Source organism: Doryrhamphus excisus, linkage group LG23 (genome assembly GCF_037039965.1).
Source record: "Doryrhamphus excisus strain RoL-2023G ecotype Guam linkage group LG23, RoL_Dexc_Guam_v1.1, whole genome shotgun sequence".
In the NCBI taxonomy this organism is placed as follows: Eukaryota; Metazoa; Chordata; class Actinopteri; order Syngnathiformes; family Syngnathidae; genus Doryrhamphus; species Doryrhamphus excisus.
The window spans coordinates 4,788,293-4,805,325 of record NC_136379.1 but is presented as its reverse complement, the minus strand read 5'-3'; the positions used below and the strand labels follow the sequence as shown (position 1 = coordinate 4,805,325).

General features: G+C 40.7%; 1 protein-coding gene across 1 annotated transcript in view; it reads right to left on the bottom strand.

The window, feature by feature from the left end:
* Nucleotides 1–614: 614 nt before the first annotated feature.
* fgfrl1a (fibroblast growth factor receptor like 1a) overlaps nt 615–17,033 on the bottom strand; it is a 58,444-nt gene continuing 42,025 nt past the window's right edge. Inside the window, exons 4-8 of the mRNA XM_058064322.2 lie at nt 10,535–10,600; nt 4,942–5,262; nt 4,692–4,864; nt 4,444–4,624; nt 615–3,070 (exon numbers count right to left, since the gene is read on the bottom strand). Of these exons, the coding sequence (XP_057920305.2) occupies nt 2,649–3,070; nt 4,444–4,624; nt 4,692–4,864; nt 4,942–5,262; nt 10,535–10,600 (1,163 nt within the window). The 3' untranslated portion in view covers nt 615–2,648. The remainder of the gene's footprint in view (nt 3,071–4,443; nt 4,625–4,691; nt 4,865–4,941; nt 5,263–10,534; nt 10,601–17,033) is intronic.

The following is a 17,033-nucleotide window of genomic DNA, read 5'->3' as shown; positions in this document are numbered from 1 at the left end:
AAACCGGGGTTTGGGACCAGCACTGGACGTCCAACGGCCGGGTGTTGGTGCTATCCAGTTTGAAGGTTTGAATGAGTCAATTAAAATATCAGAAGTAGTTCTCAATATGATGAACTGCGGTTGAATGATAAACAAGAGTGAAATCCTGTGTTGTCACTTTTTGCAGCGGTCTGTTAAAGCCCGTCATTTGAAAGCATGGAAAGCAGAAAGGAACATACATTTTTTTAACTATAATGTAAAGCAGCTGGAGGTATCTTACGTAGCTTTCCATGTGCTCTGGAAGACGTCAAAGTTCCCAAAGAGCAAATCACAGTGATCTTTGTGATGGAACGCTGGGATGAATCACCTTGGAGAGATTGATGAAAGACACAAGGTGTTGTTTCATCTCAGACGTGATCCTCTTCCTCCTTTTTTCCTCCATTTAGGGAGAATGAGGGAGGAAGATGGACAGAAGAGGAGGTGAGGAAAGGACAAGCAGATGTGCGGAATTCAAAAAGGAGGAACATCTCAAACATTCCCCCTTGGACATGGAATAACCATCCTTGACAGTGTGCAGGAGATCCTCACATCACTCAAAATCAATACGGTTCTTGATCCCAAAAAGCTGGGAAGCATAGCAGCACACCGTCCAGTTACCACAGATTGGAGTTTTTAATGGCAACAATAACGTGATTAATGATGAGGCAACTGTACAAGATTGTCCATACAAGGATTAATGACCTAGAAGGTTTTGTATACTCTGCCAGCACGTATAAATACAATATCTTACACTGAAACCAACTCATGCAGTATAATGCCCACAGTCAATAAATTACAAATAAAATACACTTTTCTTTTGGGGTGGCTAATTTATAGAACATTTTAGGTGGGGTGATTCCATGTAGCAGTGGTACTCTAAGTGCACATCAGCCGCTGTGCTAGTGGTTAGGCTCTTTGCTTTAAAGCAGGGGTGTCAAAAGGAGCCAAAGGTTGCCAGCCGATCACGCCTATGGATATTTATTGATTTTTTTAGAGCTGCCAATAAACATAAAATGCATATTTATGGAATATGGGAGGAAGCCGAAGCATCCGTAGAGAACCCACCCAAAGGGGAGAACATGCAAACTCCACACAGAGACGTTAAGTTATACATATATACACTATATATAAATATTCAGTATATACAGTACATGTAAATAGACAGTATATGTATATATTTTAAAGTTGACAAAGCATACAGTATTAATAGTTATTGTCTCAACATTTCAACTTTTTTTTTTTTGCATTTTATAGCCATTAAATAGCCTTTTTAAGTAATCTAATCGCATTCTTTTTATAATTTAATAGAATTATTTGGTTTTGCAATTTAGTAGAATTTTTAAGTAATTTAATGCATTTTTGTAATTTAATTGCATTCTTAGTCATTAAATTGCATTTTTAAGTAATCTAATTTCATTTTTTTCATTCTTTTCTATTGTAATTTAATATAATTTTAAAATTACTTTAATGTATTTTTTTAGTAATTTAATGGCTTTTTTAGTAATAAAATTGTATTAAGAAATTATTTGTTGGCATTTTTTAGGAATTGAATTGCATTTTTAGTCATTGAATTGCATTTTTAGTCATTAAATAGCATTTTTAAGTAATCTAATGGCCTTTTTTCTATAATTTAATAGAATTTTAAAACTAATTTAATGCTGTTTTTTGTAATTTAATGGTATTATTTTCGTAATTCAATAGAATTCTTTCTTTTTGTAATTTAATATATTTTTTTAATATATATATATTAGTTTAATGTATTTTTTTAGTAATCTAATGGCAATCATTTTGTAATTCAATAGAATTCTTTTGTGATTTTTTTTAATTAGCATATAAAATTATTTATTGGCATTTTTTAGTAATAGAATTGCAGTTTTAGTCATTAGATAGCATTTTTAAGTAATGTAAAGGTATTTTTTTACAAGCAGCAAGCTCCAAAACATCCCCAGTGCTGCACTTTGGAAACCCCTGCTTTAAACGGGTCAACATGATGAGAAAACAAAACAAAACAAAGACAATATTAAAGCATGCAAGAGTGGAAGGAAACCAATTTTAAAAACCTGACGTAGCTGCAGTCCCGTCAGCTAGCAGGAGGCTCACCGATTATCGCCAATATGGCAAAACATTCATTTCATTCATTACTTTATCGCTTGCAAACTGGAGAGTAAAGCTTTTTGATTGAACAATGACAGGTCACGTTGACATGGCAACAAAACATCAAAATCATACGCAAAACATCTGAATGACCTGTGGAGGGGAACTGTACAAAAAAGTGATAAAAATAAGAGTAGAAAAAAAGCTTCACAGGTTCAAGAAGGAAGATTTGATACGCAGTAGCAGGAAAACTGGATGGAACAGAAGCGGTAAAATATATATTTTTATAGAAAATATATATATATATATTTTAACTCCTTGGTGTCTCTGATATGAAAAACTATAGTTCATACAAGCAGCATGCTAAATGCTAAATACTCATACCGGACTATGCAGGCTGGCTCCAAAACAACGAAATGTTGAACAAAAGGCCAACATTTCAAAATAAAAAAATCACTTTGCGATGGTTTAAAAAAAAAAAAAAAATCTTTACATTCTTCAATCGTGCTCCAAAAGTCCGTGCGCGGGCGCCGCTGCTAACACTGGTAGTGGATGTGCTGGTGTTGGTGCACTTTGCCGTCCACGTGCGAGTGCGTGTGCGTGTGGATGTCGGTGTAGATTTTAGGGTACAACTTCGGGGCCAAGCCGGAGCCGCCCTGAGCGAGCAGCAGCTGCTGCTGGTGGGCCACGTAGTCCTCGTAGGACAGGCAGTCCTTGTCCGCACCGCCCGGCTGAGCCGAGGGGCACGCTCGCTCTCGCCCCGCCACCGGGAGGCGCTGGGCCGCGGGAAGAGCGGAGGACGCGTTGGGAGAGGAGGGGCAGGCGCGTTTGGACTGGCAGAACCAGAGGAGGGCGGTGCCCAGGATGAAGGCCACGCCCGCTGGTATCCCGATGATGACGGGCCAGGGGAGGCTGGGGGACGCCGCTGAAACCACTAAGTTGTTTTGGGGCTTCACATCTGCAAGTACACGATACAACTCATAGAAAGCTAATTCAATAGCGAACGACTGTAAACGGTTGGGGCGTAGAGCGTATCTGGCCTACAGAGCACGCCCATATAAGGAAGCCTGGCTCCTTGTGACATCACAGGGAGCCATTGCTAGAAAAACTCTCTGAAACGGAGCATTTAGTGCCATCCCAAACTTTTTTCAGGACTCACGTCCAAATGCAAACTTTTTCATTATCTGAAACTTTGGCCTCGTTTAACACGAGAGTATAAAACATTTTATCTACATTTATAGGTCAGAAAAGTGGAAAAAGCATCATGGGTCCTCTTTAATGGTCATTTTTTAACAATAAAATAAAATGTTCATATGTTTCATGGCAGTTTTGGTAATTTTATTGCATTTATTGGCATTTTTTGACTTATTTAATGGCATTTGTTATTGTTTTTTTTAAATGTATTTAACATTTTTGTAGTAATTCAATATTCAGTTATTTCGTGGCATTTCTTAGTAATTTTATGGCAATTTAAAAAACAAATGTAATTGTTTGCATTTTGAGTTATTTTATTGCATTTTTAGTAGTTTAATGGTATTTTCTGTTACTGGTGTTCTTTATTTATGTAACAATATTTTTTATAGTAATTTAATTCCATTTTCTGTGCCATGTTTTCCTAATTGTATGGCATTTAAAAAAAATAACAAGTTTAATGGCATTTGTTTTCATATTTTAATGATTTTTTTTTATTTAATGGAATTTTCAGTTGTTTGATGGCATTTTTAGTAATTTTATTACATTTTTAGTAATTTATGGAAGTTTTTGACATTAAATATATACATTTCTTTAGTTATTTAATGGCATTTTTTAGTTATTTAATATTTTATAATATAAAAATAAATTTATTATTTAGATATTTTGATTTGAGCAATTTAAAGGCTGTTTAACAGCATTTTTTTGTTATTTGATGGAATTTTGTAGTTATTTAATAGTCATTTTATTTCATGAAAATCCACATGGAATCTGGCATTTGTTTTCATATTTTTTTGTAATTTAAAGGAATTTTCAGTTGTTTGATGGCAATTTTATAAAATTTTTAGTAATTTGTGGATTTTTTTTACATTAAATGTATACATTTCTTTAGTTATTTAATGGCATTTTTTTAGTTATTTAATATTTTTATAATATAAAAATAAATTTATAATATTATTTAGATATTTTAATTTTAGCAATTTAAAGGCTGTTTAACAGCATTTTTTGTTATTTGATGGAATTTTGTAGTTATTTAATAGTCATTTTATTTCATGAAAATCCACACGGAATCTGTGGAATTTAAGGCAAGGTCGGAGTTGGTGGAAGTGGTGTGTGGGGGTGTGTGGGGGGGGGGGGTACCTGGCATCACGGTGAGGTAGGCGCTCCTGAAGCTGTATCCCATGGTGTTAGCGCCCAGGCAGATGTACATGCCGGCGTCCTCCATCTTGGCTCGGGTTATCAGAAGCTTGTTGAGGTAGGACCCGTCGGGTCGCGACCAAACCTCCCCCGTGGGCAGAACCACGTAGTGGTGGTCCCCCACCTAAACGACAAACATCCACACGCTCATCTTCCCAGTTCTCGAGCTGGTTTGTAAACCTGGTTTGTACCTCAATGGTGGAGTTGAACTTGCTCTCGTCTCCCGCCTCCACTCTCTTCAGCCATTGGATGACCGGCTTGACGTCACTGCGTACTTTGCACTGTAGAGACGTGGTCCCTCCGTAGTCCACGGTGGTGTTGACTGGGTGGGTTCCCGTCAGGATGGGTTTGGAGTTGGTCCGCTCTGTGGACGCAGACAAACTCACTAAAAAGTGAAATGACGTCACTTCCCCTTTAAGAAGGCGATGGCTGACGACTTACGTATGACTTCTACTTTGTAGGTGGCGTTGATGTGGCCCGCCGGGTTAGTCACATGACACGTGTACTTCCCGCTGTGCTCCGGCGTCAGGCTCCTCAGACTCAGAGTCCACTTCTTCTTCCTGGCCGCTTCCACGCCACCACCGCCGCCGCCGCCGCCGCCGCCGTCTTTCTCGCCTCCCGCCAGCGGCCGACCGTCCTTCATCCACACGATGTCGGGTCGAGGGTTGCCGCTGGCAGCGCACTTGAGGCGCACGGAGCTGCCCACCGGCCGAGCGATGACACGCTTCCTCATCTTGGCGGGCTGGGTGAAACGAGGCCGCACTGCAAGCCAATGACGACAATTACCATAGCTGCTAAGCTAGCTAACAATCGACCTCTTCTTCTTCTTCATTCATGCATCAGGTCACATGGCTAATCAAGCAAAACGAGTCGTTCATAAGCCACTCACCATTTTTCTACCTATTGGTGCATTTTTGGCCTTGTGCGACTTATACTCAGGTGCGACTTATGTATGTTTTTTCTACCAAATTATGCATTTTTTGGCCTTGTGCGACTTATACTCAGGTGCGACTTATGTATGTTTTTTCTACCAAATTATGCATTTTTTGGCCTTGTGTGACTTATGTATGTTTTTTTTATACCTAATTATGCATTTTTGGCCTTATGCGACTTATACTCAGGTGCGACTTATGTATGTTTTTTCTACCAAATTATGCATTTTTTGGCCTTGTGTGACTTATGTATGTTTTTTTCTACCAAATTATGCATTTTTGGCCTTATGCGACTTATACTCAGGTGCGACTTATGTATGTTTTTTCTACCGAAATATGCATTTTTGGCCTTGTGTGACTTATGTATGTTTTTTTCTACCGAATTATGCATTTTTGGCCTTGTGCAACTTATACTCAGGTGCGACTTATGTATGTTTTTTTGTACCGAATTATGCATTTTTGGCCTTGTGTGACTTATACTCAGGTGCGACTTATCTATGTTTTTTCTACCGAATTATGCATTTTTGGCCTTGTGTGACTTATGTATGTTTTTTTTCTACCGAATTATGCATTTTTGGCCTTGTGCAACTTATACTCCGGTGCAACTTATGTATGTTTTTTTCTACCTAATTATGCATTGTTGGCCTTGTGCGACTTATGTATGTTTTTTTGTACCTAATTGTGCATTTTTGGCCTTGTGCGACTTATACTCAGGTGCGACTTATGTATGTTTTTTCTACCGAATTATGCATTTTTGGCCTTGTGTGACTTATGTATGTTTTTTTCTAGCGAATTATACATTTTTGGCCTTGTGCAACTCATACTCCGGTGCAACTTATGTATGTTTTTTTCTACCTAATTATGCATTTTTGGCCTTGTGCGACTTATGTCTATCAATGTCAATCCGGAGCGACTTGTAGTCCAGAAAATAAGGTATACACCCTGACCACACTGACCATTTATGTAAATATAACACTTTGAGCATACCTGTATTACATGTATGCTAACATGCTAACACCACAAATTTACACCCTGAACTGGTTTCACGTGGTTTTACATTAGGCATCAGTTAAGTCCTCTGCTCCTGAACCACGGCACACAAAAAAGGTGAAAATGTGTCAAAACATCCACCTCTACCGTGTTAGCCGTGCTATTGTTTTTCTGACAAATACACCACATGGTGGCGCTGTTATTAAACCCCATTGACTCCAAAGTAACTCTGTATTTAGACAAATTACCACTCAATTTCGTACGCTCTCTTATGGGACCAAAATGCTAATAAAATTAAAATTTTAGCAAGATTGACTGAAAAAAACATGGCTGCAATCAAACAAACGTCTTTGCGGGGCCATGCACAGGCAGGACCATTTGTGCGTCGTGTATTGTTGACATGTTGTGTTGTTCGGATGGCTTTTTTTTTTACCACCAGCCATACATAGGGGGCGCCAAAAATGTCATTCCCAGTCCTGTACTGATTTAAAGGTTCCTATCTCGCTTTTGCAGCAGACGACTTGTCTTGCATGCTTGTTATGGCAGCAGCGTGTAAGCAAACAGGCGGAAAGAGTTATGTGACACCTCCTTATAAATGGACTCTAAAACCGGGCGAGATCACACAACAAAACATTCCCAGAAGGCTTTCAAGTCTCGCCTTTTGTCCCTAGCGCCTCGCAGAGAAGCTACGGGAGCGCGGCCGCTCCAAATAGACGCTCACCAGAGGAGGAGTTGCTTGTTTGGACAACGTGGCGGAGATAAATTCTACAGGAAAAACATTCGAAAAGAAGCAAAAGGCAGATTTATGTTGTTTAGCATGAATGAAAGGAAAGAGGAGGTGAGCAGGGAGTCGATGGAGAGGGAGGTTCACAGCGGGGTCGGCCAGTAGCAGACGCCTGGAAGAAAAGTGGCTAAGAAAGAAGTATAAGTACTAAGAAGTATGAAAACAGGCGAGGGTGCAAAAACGCATGGCGGTGAAGCGAAACAGCGGGCGCAGAGACACGACGAGGTCACGCTTGTTTTACGTCTCAGGAGTCGCATTTCATTGTGTAAAAAAACAAAAACAATTCAGACGCCCCGACTCCAGTGCGACTTATGTATGTTTTTTTCTACCCAATTATGCATTTTTGGCCTTGTGCGACTTATACTCACGTGCGACTTATGTATGGTTTTTTTTGTACCTAATTATGCATTTTTGTTTTTTGTGCAACTTATACTCCGGTGCAACTTATGTATGCTTTTTTTCTACCTAATTATGCATTCTTGGCCTTGTGCGACTTATACTCACATGCGACTTATGTATGGTTTTTTTCTACCTAATTATGCATTTTTGGCCTTGTGTGACTTATACTCAGGTGCGACTTATGTATGGGGTTTTTTTGTACCTAATTGTGCATTTTTGCCTTGTGCGACTTATGTATGTTTTTTTCTACCAAATTATGCATTTTTGGCCTTGTGCGACTTATACTCAGGTGTGACTTATATATGTTTTTCTCTACCTAATTATGCATTTTTGGCCTTGTGCGACTTATGTATGTTTTTTTCTACCGAATTATGCATTTTTGGCCTTGTGCAACTTATGTATGTTTTTTTTCTACCTAATTATGCATTTTTGGCATTGTGCGACTTATACTCCAGTTCAACTTATGTATGTTTTTTTTCTACCTAATTATGCATTTTTGGCCTTGTGCAACTTATACTCCAGTGCAACTTATGTATGTTTTTTTTCTACCTAATTATGCATTTTTGGCATTGTGCGACTTATACTCCAGTGCAACTTATGTATGTTTTTTTTCTACCTAATTATGCATTTTTGGCCTTGTGCGACTTATGTATGTTTTTTTCTACCGAATTATGCATTTTTGGCCTTGTGCAACTTATGTATGTTTTTTTTCTACCTAATTATGCATTTTTGGCATTGTGCGACTTATACTCCAGTGCAACTTATGTATGTTTTTTTTCTACCAAATTATGCATTTTTGGCCTTGTGCAACTTATGTATGTTTTTTTCTACCGAATTATGCATTTTTGACTTGTGCAACTTATACTCAAGTGCAACTTATGTATGTTTTTTTTCTACCTAATTATGCATTTTTGGCCTTGTGCGACTTATGTCTCTCAATGTCAATCCGGAGCGACTTGTAGTCCAGAAAATAAGGTATACACCCTTCTGATCCAGCAGGGTGACCCTATTTCTGCACCCCAGTGCACAAGCAAGGCCCATAAATGGCAGGCTTAGACGATGACAACAGAGCAAATACTGGCTACTGGTTCATCAGTGATAAGTAAGCCACAATAACAACAGATGGCATAAAAGGTATGTGAGAAAAACATTCGCAACCAATATTTTTAATAATGCTTTATTCAGTCAAGTAAGACTGCATACAACAATGTGAATATAATTACATATAATTCACTATGTAGCAGAAAGCTTGTATTCGGCTAATTAAAGCAATCTACCACAATGGGGATTTTTTTATACGCTTCTGAGGAGATCTACTTCAGAAGAATCAGAGTAAATGTCATTTCACATTAAAACATTACCCATAACACCACACTGCAGAAAGTTACATTATCTGTGAGACCAGAGGGCCACTTTGATATTTTTCTAAAGCGACACAAGCGACATGTATGATGCGTATTTATTAATTATGCTGTTATGCTATTTTACTTAGTTAAATATGAGTCAATGACAACACAAGTGAATGCAGTTTCTCGATGAAGCTTTTTATTATTAAGAAAAAAATTGCATCCTTATTAAAACACAACTTAGCTGAGATTATTTGAGATCTATCAGTCTGGAAAAGGTAATACAGCCATTTCTACAGATTTGGGACCCCAGCTAACCACAGTGAGAGCCATTATCCACAAATGGTGAAGACATGGAAGAGTGGTGAACCTTCCCAGGAGCGTCCAGCCAACCAAAATGACCCCAAGAACGCTGTGATGACTCAGCCAAAAGGTCACAAAAGACCCCACGACAAGAACTGTAGGCCCTTCATGACTCCACCATAAGAAAGACACTGGGTAAAAACGGCCTGCATGGCAGAGTTCCAAGACCAAAACCACCAAAAGACCATCTTGATGATCACCAAGACCTTTGGGAAAATACTTGGTATACAACTTGGGTTCTGCAGCAGGACAAGGATCCAAAATGAATGTGAGTGTGAATGGTTGTTTGTCTATATGTGCCCTGTGATTGGCTGGCCACCAGTCCAGGGTGTACCCCGCCTCTTGCCCGAAGACAGCTGGGATAGGCTCCAGCACCCCGCGACACTCGTGAGGATAAGCGGTAGAAAATGAATGAATGAATGAATGACCGTAGAAGGTGTTCATCCAAGTACAAACTTCCTTTGCAAATCTACGCCAAAATGGCTGACTTCCTGTTTGTTTTTGAACAGGGTTTCTTCAGACTTTTTAGGGTGTCTCGTCACGATAGACGTCTCCACCAAATTTTGTGTCAATCCATGAAAGTGATGGCAGGGGCTAATTTCTTCTAAACCTATAGGGGGCGCCACTAAGTGTACTAAATACTACAAAGTTTCATTTAAAACCTGTTCAGTTGTGTTGTCAGTATTATTAAAATCGGTTTAATGATCTCAAACATTGAAGTGTGACAAACCGGGGTACCCGGGGCCGCACTTTGGACACCCCTACGTTTCAGAATGGCTTCACAGATAGTAGATTCCTCTCTCCAAAAAATGACCACAATCATTTAAAAAAGTACACAAGGAACAGTAATTCATACTTTGAAGTTTTCTTCACTTTCATTTACTTCAATTTGTAAAATAGTGCAACTTAATTTATCCTCATTAGCTGGTTTGATAGACCCCACATCACATGACTTTTCCCACAGGGCAAAGCAATAGAGTACAGAAAGCTGGGTTTGCTTTTTCCTATTATTATTATTATTATTATTGCAAAAACGACAATCGTTACGTGCATACAAATAGTTGTGTATTGTTTTGGTATATTTGTTAAAATTTATATAGCGAGATCGATTCCCAGGTACCAGGTACCGGTACTGTATTGATTAAAATGTGAAAGGTACCCATCCCTAAGAAGACACCACCAATTAAAAGGTCAGTATGAAGAAGTATTGTTTTCATTACCAAGCTTCAGGGACAGATCTGGAGCATGGTCCGTTCCACTTCCTGCTGTTCTGGAACTGGAATCATCTGCACGGAAGAACAGACAGACACGTCATCGTTATAAAGTTATCACCAACCTGTCAATGTCGTACAAATCATCAAGACCCGATACACCGTGTTCGTTTATTCATAAACAGCTGATGTGTGTCAACGTCCACATTTACATGAGTTTTTCCTCTTTACGAATGACTTTTCCGAAAACAATGGTATCCATGGAAAAGGAATATTCCAATTTCTTGTCTACATGTGTTGCTATAATCAACCAGAATAGTCAATGGGGCATGCTCAGTAAACGTAAACATCAACATCACGTGATACAGACTTCCGAGTTTTTCTTTCACTTGTTGGAATAACTGTCAGTTTTTCATTCATCCGGTCTTGAAATTTAGTTTGGATCAAAAACTTTCCGCAGCAGTCCAGTGCCGATTACTGGCCTCCATTTTTAAAACCGAAGAACGTCAATCTTGCTAATATTGCATAATTAAACTATACACGGTGGCCTAGTGGTTAGCGCGTAGACCTCACAGCTAGGAGACCAGGGTTCAATTCCACCCTCTGCCATTTCTGTGTGGAGTTTGTATGTTCTCCCCGTGCATGCGTGGGTTTTCTCCGGGTACTCCGGTTTCCTCCCACATTCCAAAAACATGCTAGGTTAATTGGCGACTCCAAATTGTGAGTGTGAATGGTTGTTTGTCTATATGTGCCCTGTGATTGGCTGGCCACCAGTCCAGGGTGTACCCCGCCTCTCGCCCGAAGACAGCTGGGATAGGCTCCAGCACCCCCGCGACCCTCATGAGGAAAAGCGGTAGAAAATGAATGAATAAATAAAAACTGGATTTGTGACTAAAGTAATGAAGGGTTTAGATTCTGTTCCAGAGATGGCGCTAATGCACACGAAAGCTGCTTGCCAACCGCTAATAAACAACAGAAGAAGAAAAACACCACAACCGTTTGAGCGGGTACAAGATACCTCAATCGGATTGGAGAAACGAATATTCCACCCCTGGGAATGCCATTATATATTCATTCGGATTGGCACTTTTCTTTCGGAATGAGGTGTATACAAAGGTTTGAGCAAATAAACCGATTGCAATTGGAATATTTGGGTCCATGTAAACGCGGCTATTGGTGCCTATTTAGAATCACCAATTAAGATAATGTTTTTAGACTTTTTAACAAACCCCCACACAGGGAGAACATGAAAACTCCACACAGAGATGCCCAAGTGGAGATCCAACAAACATTTGCAGAGCTCCAGTGTCCTTATCATACAAACACACACACACACACACACACACACTGGATATATGTCTAACAGCTGTTTGCATGCTGGAAACATGAGTCCCAACTGTCTCGTGTGTGTGTTTGAGTGTGTGTGTGTGTGTGTGTGTGTGTGTGTGTGTGTGTGTGTGTGTGTGTGTGTGACCAGGGGGCCAGTATTTTCCTAAAGGGTCATGTCCTTCCAGGATTTAATACACAGACACTGGATATGTGGACACAACCTGTGTGAGAAAAGAGAGCATTGGTGGTTGCGGCATCTCAGCCAAAAGCAGCCGCCATGACGCCATGACGGACCGACCAAACCACGGTTAGTCCGGTCCAACCGAAACAAAAACTATTACCGCACCGATGGAATAAAAACTGCAACACAATCCATCGAATTAACCTTTTACGTTATATGGGCAATACTTTTTGGTATAATTTGGTTTCCGACTAAAAATATTCACCATGATTTTGCCTGTCTCGGTTACAAACACACACACACACACACAGTGTTGGTGTGATTTATGTGTTGGCTATGCAGCCTGATGGAAGCCATTATCTCCATCCTCCATTAAGACCAGAGAGGAGCGATGTGATGAAAACATGAAGGACGGCGGAGAAGAAGATTTATGAAGTGAAGCCACAGAGCAGACAATCGCACACCATCGTTAACGACGACACAACATTGTGATGACATGCAGTAATGTGACATGTTAACAACATGGGCCAGAATAAACGACAGACTACAACTTCCCTCGCACACACACACGGTGTGCCTGGTTTTTTTTTAGATGATGAACTTTGACCTGAGCTACCTCTAGCGCCCTGGATGGCATATCCTTGTTTTTTATTGCAATATGAATAGCAATGTAATTCATTAAGGAAGAGCGGTTAGCGCGCAGGCCTCACAGGTAGGAAACCCGAGTTCAATTCCACCCTCGGCCATCTCTGTGTGGAGTTTGCATGTTCTCCCCGTGCATGCGTGGGTTTTCTCCGGGTACTCCGGTTTCCTCCCACATTCCAAACCCCAAAGTGTACTCCGCCTCTCGCCCGAAAACAGCTGGGATAGGCTCCAGCACCCCCGCGACCCTCGTGAGGATAAGCGGTAGAAAATGAATGAATGTAATTATTAAGGACTGCACGGTGTACAAGTGGTTAGCGCACAGGCCACACAGCTTGGAGACCAGGGTTCAATTCCACCCTCGGACATCTCTGTGTGGAGTTTGCATGTTCTCCTCGTGCATTCGTGGGTTTTCTCCGGGTACTCCGGTTTCCTCCCACATTCCAAAAACATGCTAGGTTAATTAGCGACTCCAAATTGTCCATAGGTATGAATGTGAGTGTGAATGGTTGTTTGTCTATATGTGCCCTGTGATTGGCTGGCCACCAGTCCAGCTGGGATAGGCTCCATCATCCCCCGCAACCCATGTGAGAATCAGCGGTAGAAAATGAATGAATATCCATAGAAGGAGTTCATCCAAGTACTTCCTTTGCAAGTCTACGCCAAAATGGCTGACTTCCTGTTTGTTGTTGTGGGGGATGTCAGGGTGCTGGGATAGGCTCCAGCACCCCCTCGACCCTTGTGAGGATAAGCGGTAGAAAATGAATGAATGAATGAATGTCCGTAGAAGGTGTTCATCCAAGTACGACCTTCCTTTGCAAGTTTACGCCAAAATGGCTGACTTCCTGTTTGTTTTTGATCAGGATTTCTTTCATTTTTTGGGGCGTCTTGTCAGGATAGACGTCTCCATCAAATTTTGTGCCAATCCATGAAAGTGATGGCAGAGGCTAATTTCTTCTAAACCTAAAGGGGGCGCCACTAAATGAATGTTTTTGATTGGTGAGTTTCCATGCGTGTTAACGGCGAGGTTTGAGAAAAGCGCCGTGTCATGAAGAAAAGTCAGACGCCGTGAACTTTTCCTCCTGAAGTAAATCCATCATAAGTCCGTCTGTAAGCGAGAAGAGTGTAGTCTCAGGTGAGGCCGCTTCAAACGTGTCTCCTCGCTGCCGATCTTCCTGTGTGTGCGTGTGTGTATCCGTACAATAAATACGTCTGATCTACACCCAGACGTAGCGGAGCTCTCGTTCTCCTGCAGACTAAACAGTACGCTTTACAGGGAATCGTACACATTCAAGGCGTGTGTGTGTGTTTAACAAAAAGCTTGTACTTCCTGGTTTGATGTGGTGCCATGAGTGGACTCCATCCACTAATTAGACCCACCTGCGTGAGTATGAGTCAGCATAAATATGACATCACCAACGCAGTCGACGCCAGCATTACTGCGAGGTGAGGTGTTCTCTTTAAGAGCGACGGAGGTGGTTCTGCTCCAAGTTCAATTCTCTCGTTTGTGTTAACTGTCCACTATAGCGCCATCTGCTGGATTTGGAGGGTCACTGCCCCCACTCCCACCCCATTAAATCGAGATTCATTCATTTTCTACTGCTTTTCCTCATGAGGGTCGCGGGGGTGCTGGAGCCTATCCCAGCTGTCTTCAGGCGAGAGGCGGGGTACACCCTGGACTGGTGGCCAGCCAATCACAGGGCACATATAGACAAACAACCATTCACACTCACATTCATACCTATGGACAATTTGGAGTCGCTAATTAACCTAGCATGTTTTTGGAATGTGGGAGGACACTGGAGTACCCGGAGAAAACCCACGCATGCACGGGGAGAACATGCAAACTCCACACAGAGAAAGGCCGAGGGTGGAATTGAACCCTGGTCTCCTAGCTGTGAGGTCTAACCACTCGACCGCCGTGCAGCCATAGAGAATAATCGAGATTAATTAACAAAATAATCAGCAAACTGACTTATTTGTTCATATGATGCATACAGAGCAATAATATGCCTTATGAAGTGAGGCGTTCAGGTGCACTTGCCATGTCATGACAATGAATGAATTAATGATCTTACAGCCTTTTATTTTTTAATACGCGGTCCACTGTGGAAAAAGTTTGGACACCCCCATACTATACATGAATACAAGCAAGGTTAGACCTAAAAAAAATCTGCTTTCCTCCCGCTGACCCCGGTCTATAAGAGGCATGAAAAGAGAAATATTCCCACTTGGGATGGATGAAATATCCCATCATGCGCTCGTGTTTCAGTGGCGCTTCCTGCAAAGTGGCGCTCGGCTGGTGGGGCTGAAGAAAGACCTCCATTGTAACAAAGCAGCACAAACCTTATTCTTCTGTCCATGTGAGATTGTCCAAATACACACCATGTGATTAACAAGCCACATTTTTATGGCACGTCCGCTATTCCGGATCTGCTTTCCATCACTTACTCACTGATTCAACTCTCGTATATTTGCACACAGCGGAGCCAAACCGGGGTCGCTTACGCTCAGCGGACAGCTAAGAGACGCAGCAATAATATTTGGAAGTGTGTGTTTGCGTGTGTGTGTGTAATCATACTGTATTGTGTGTGTGTGTGTGTGTAGGAATGCATGGAAGAATGGAAGAAAAAGAATGCACGCAGAGATTAGCAACTGTGGACAAAAAGTGTTTAGAAAAATGTGAACAGTTTACTGCAAAAAGGACTGGACAAATAAAAAAGGAGTAGATTTTTTTGGGAGGGAAAAAAAATCTGTACATTTATGTCTACAATATTAGGTAGTAGGGGTGTTATTTTATGTCTAGAGGGCTCTAATAATGTTTAAAAAAACATACCGTATTTTCCGGACTATAAGTCACAATTTTTTTTCATAGGTTGGCTGTTCCTGAGACTTATACTCCAGAGCTCCATGTTTATTTTTTGTGTAGCTGAACAACCATTGTGTTAGCATATCTTACATATATTTAGCCTGTTCTCTGCTCTTTTATTATTGTTAGAACTTGCTTTCCAAGATGACGTAATGTCTGTTTTAGTCAAGTAGTTTGTAAAATAAATTACCCACAAAAATGCGACTTATACTCCAGTGCGACTTATGTGTGTTTTTTTTCGACCGAATTATGTATTTTTGGCCTTGTGCGACTTATACTCCAGTGCAACTTATGTATGTTTTTTTTCGACCAAATTATGCATTTTTTTTTTCCCAACTTATGTATGGTTTTTTTCTACCTAATTATGCATTTTTGGCCTTGTGCAACTTACACTCAGGTGCGATTTATGTATGTTTTTTTTTCTACCTAATTATGCATTTTTGTCCCTGTGCGACTTGTACTCAGATGCGACTTATGTATGCTTTTTTTTTATACCAAATTATGCATTTTTGGCCTTGTGTGACTTATACTCAGGTGCGACTTATGTATGTTTTTTTTGCTACCTAATTATGCATTTTTGGCCTTGTGCGACTTATACGCCAGTGAAACTTATGTATGGCTTTTTTTCTACCTAATTATGCATTTTTGGCCTTGTGCGACTTATACTCAGGTGCGACTTATGTATGTTTTTTCTACCGAATTATGCATTTTTGCCCTTGTGCGACTTATACTCCGGAGCGACTTATAGTCCAGAAAATACGATATTTAGATGGTTTATAAAATAAAGTAAAAATGCTAAATACTTGGTAAGACTTTTATATCTAAAAATAAGCAGGACCTTTAAGCTGAAGATACCTATTTTCAGAATAAACGAACAGCACATTCCTACACATACTTATGCTAGTTCCGTCAACAGCAGCATAGATACAGCAACAATAGTTAGGATGTCCATTCCCCTTGGGGTGGCTGTGTCTTCCAGCACGAGACGTGTGCTCTGATCCTCAGGTAAAAATGCTGACGCCATTCGAGTAAACCCTCCAACATCTAACGACCCTGAGGTGGTACGATTCAGACGCTGAAGACGCACAAACACACGTGTTGAACGCGTATTATTTACTGACATGGCCCTTCAGCAACTAAGAGGAACTATGACCCGAACTCTACTCACAGGACCAATTGGCAGGGGTAAGTCACCGTTGCTGCAGTACACTGCCAACAACAGAATCAAGTTTAATGATAGAAATGTCAGCAGGACCAGCAGTGGGATTTTGTGCGAGTGTTTCCACTCGGCGGCGTTTCCAACTTTCAAAAACATCCAGCATCCTGAGCTGGCGTGTGTTTTTAAAATGGAGACAATCTGGTCATTTTGTTGCTGTAAGCCTAGTTTTTTTTTTTTTTTTTTTTTTAAACGCAAAAGGTGGCCTTGCTTCTCGACACATTTGTCCACATCGCTGCATTGCATCCACATTCACACCTCGTTAACGCTA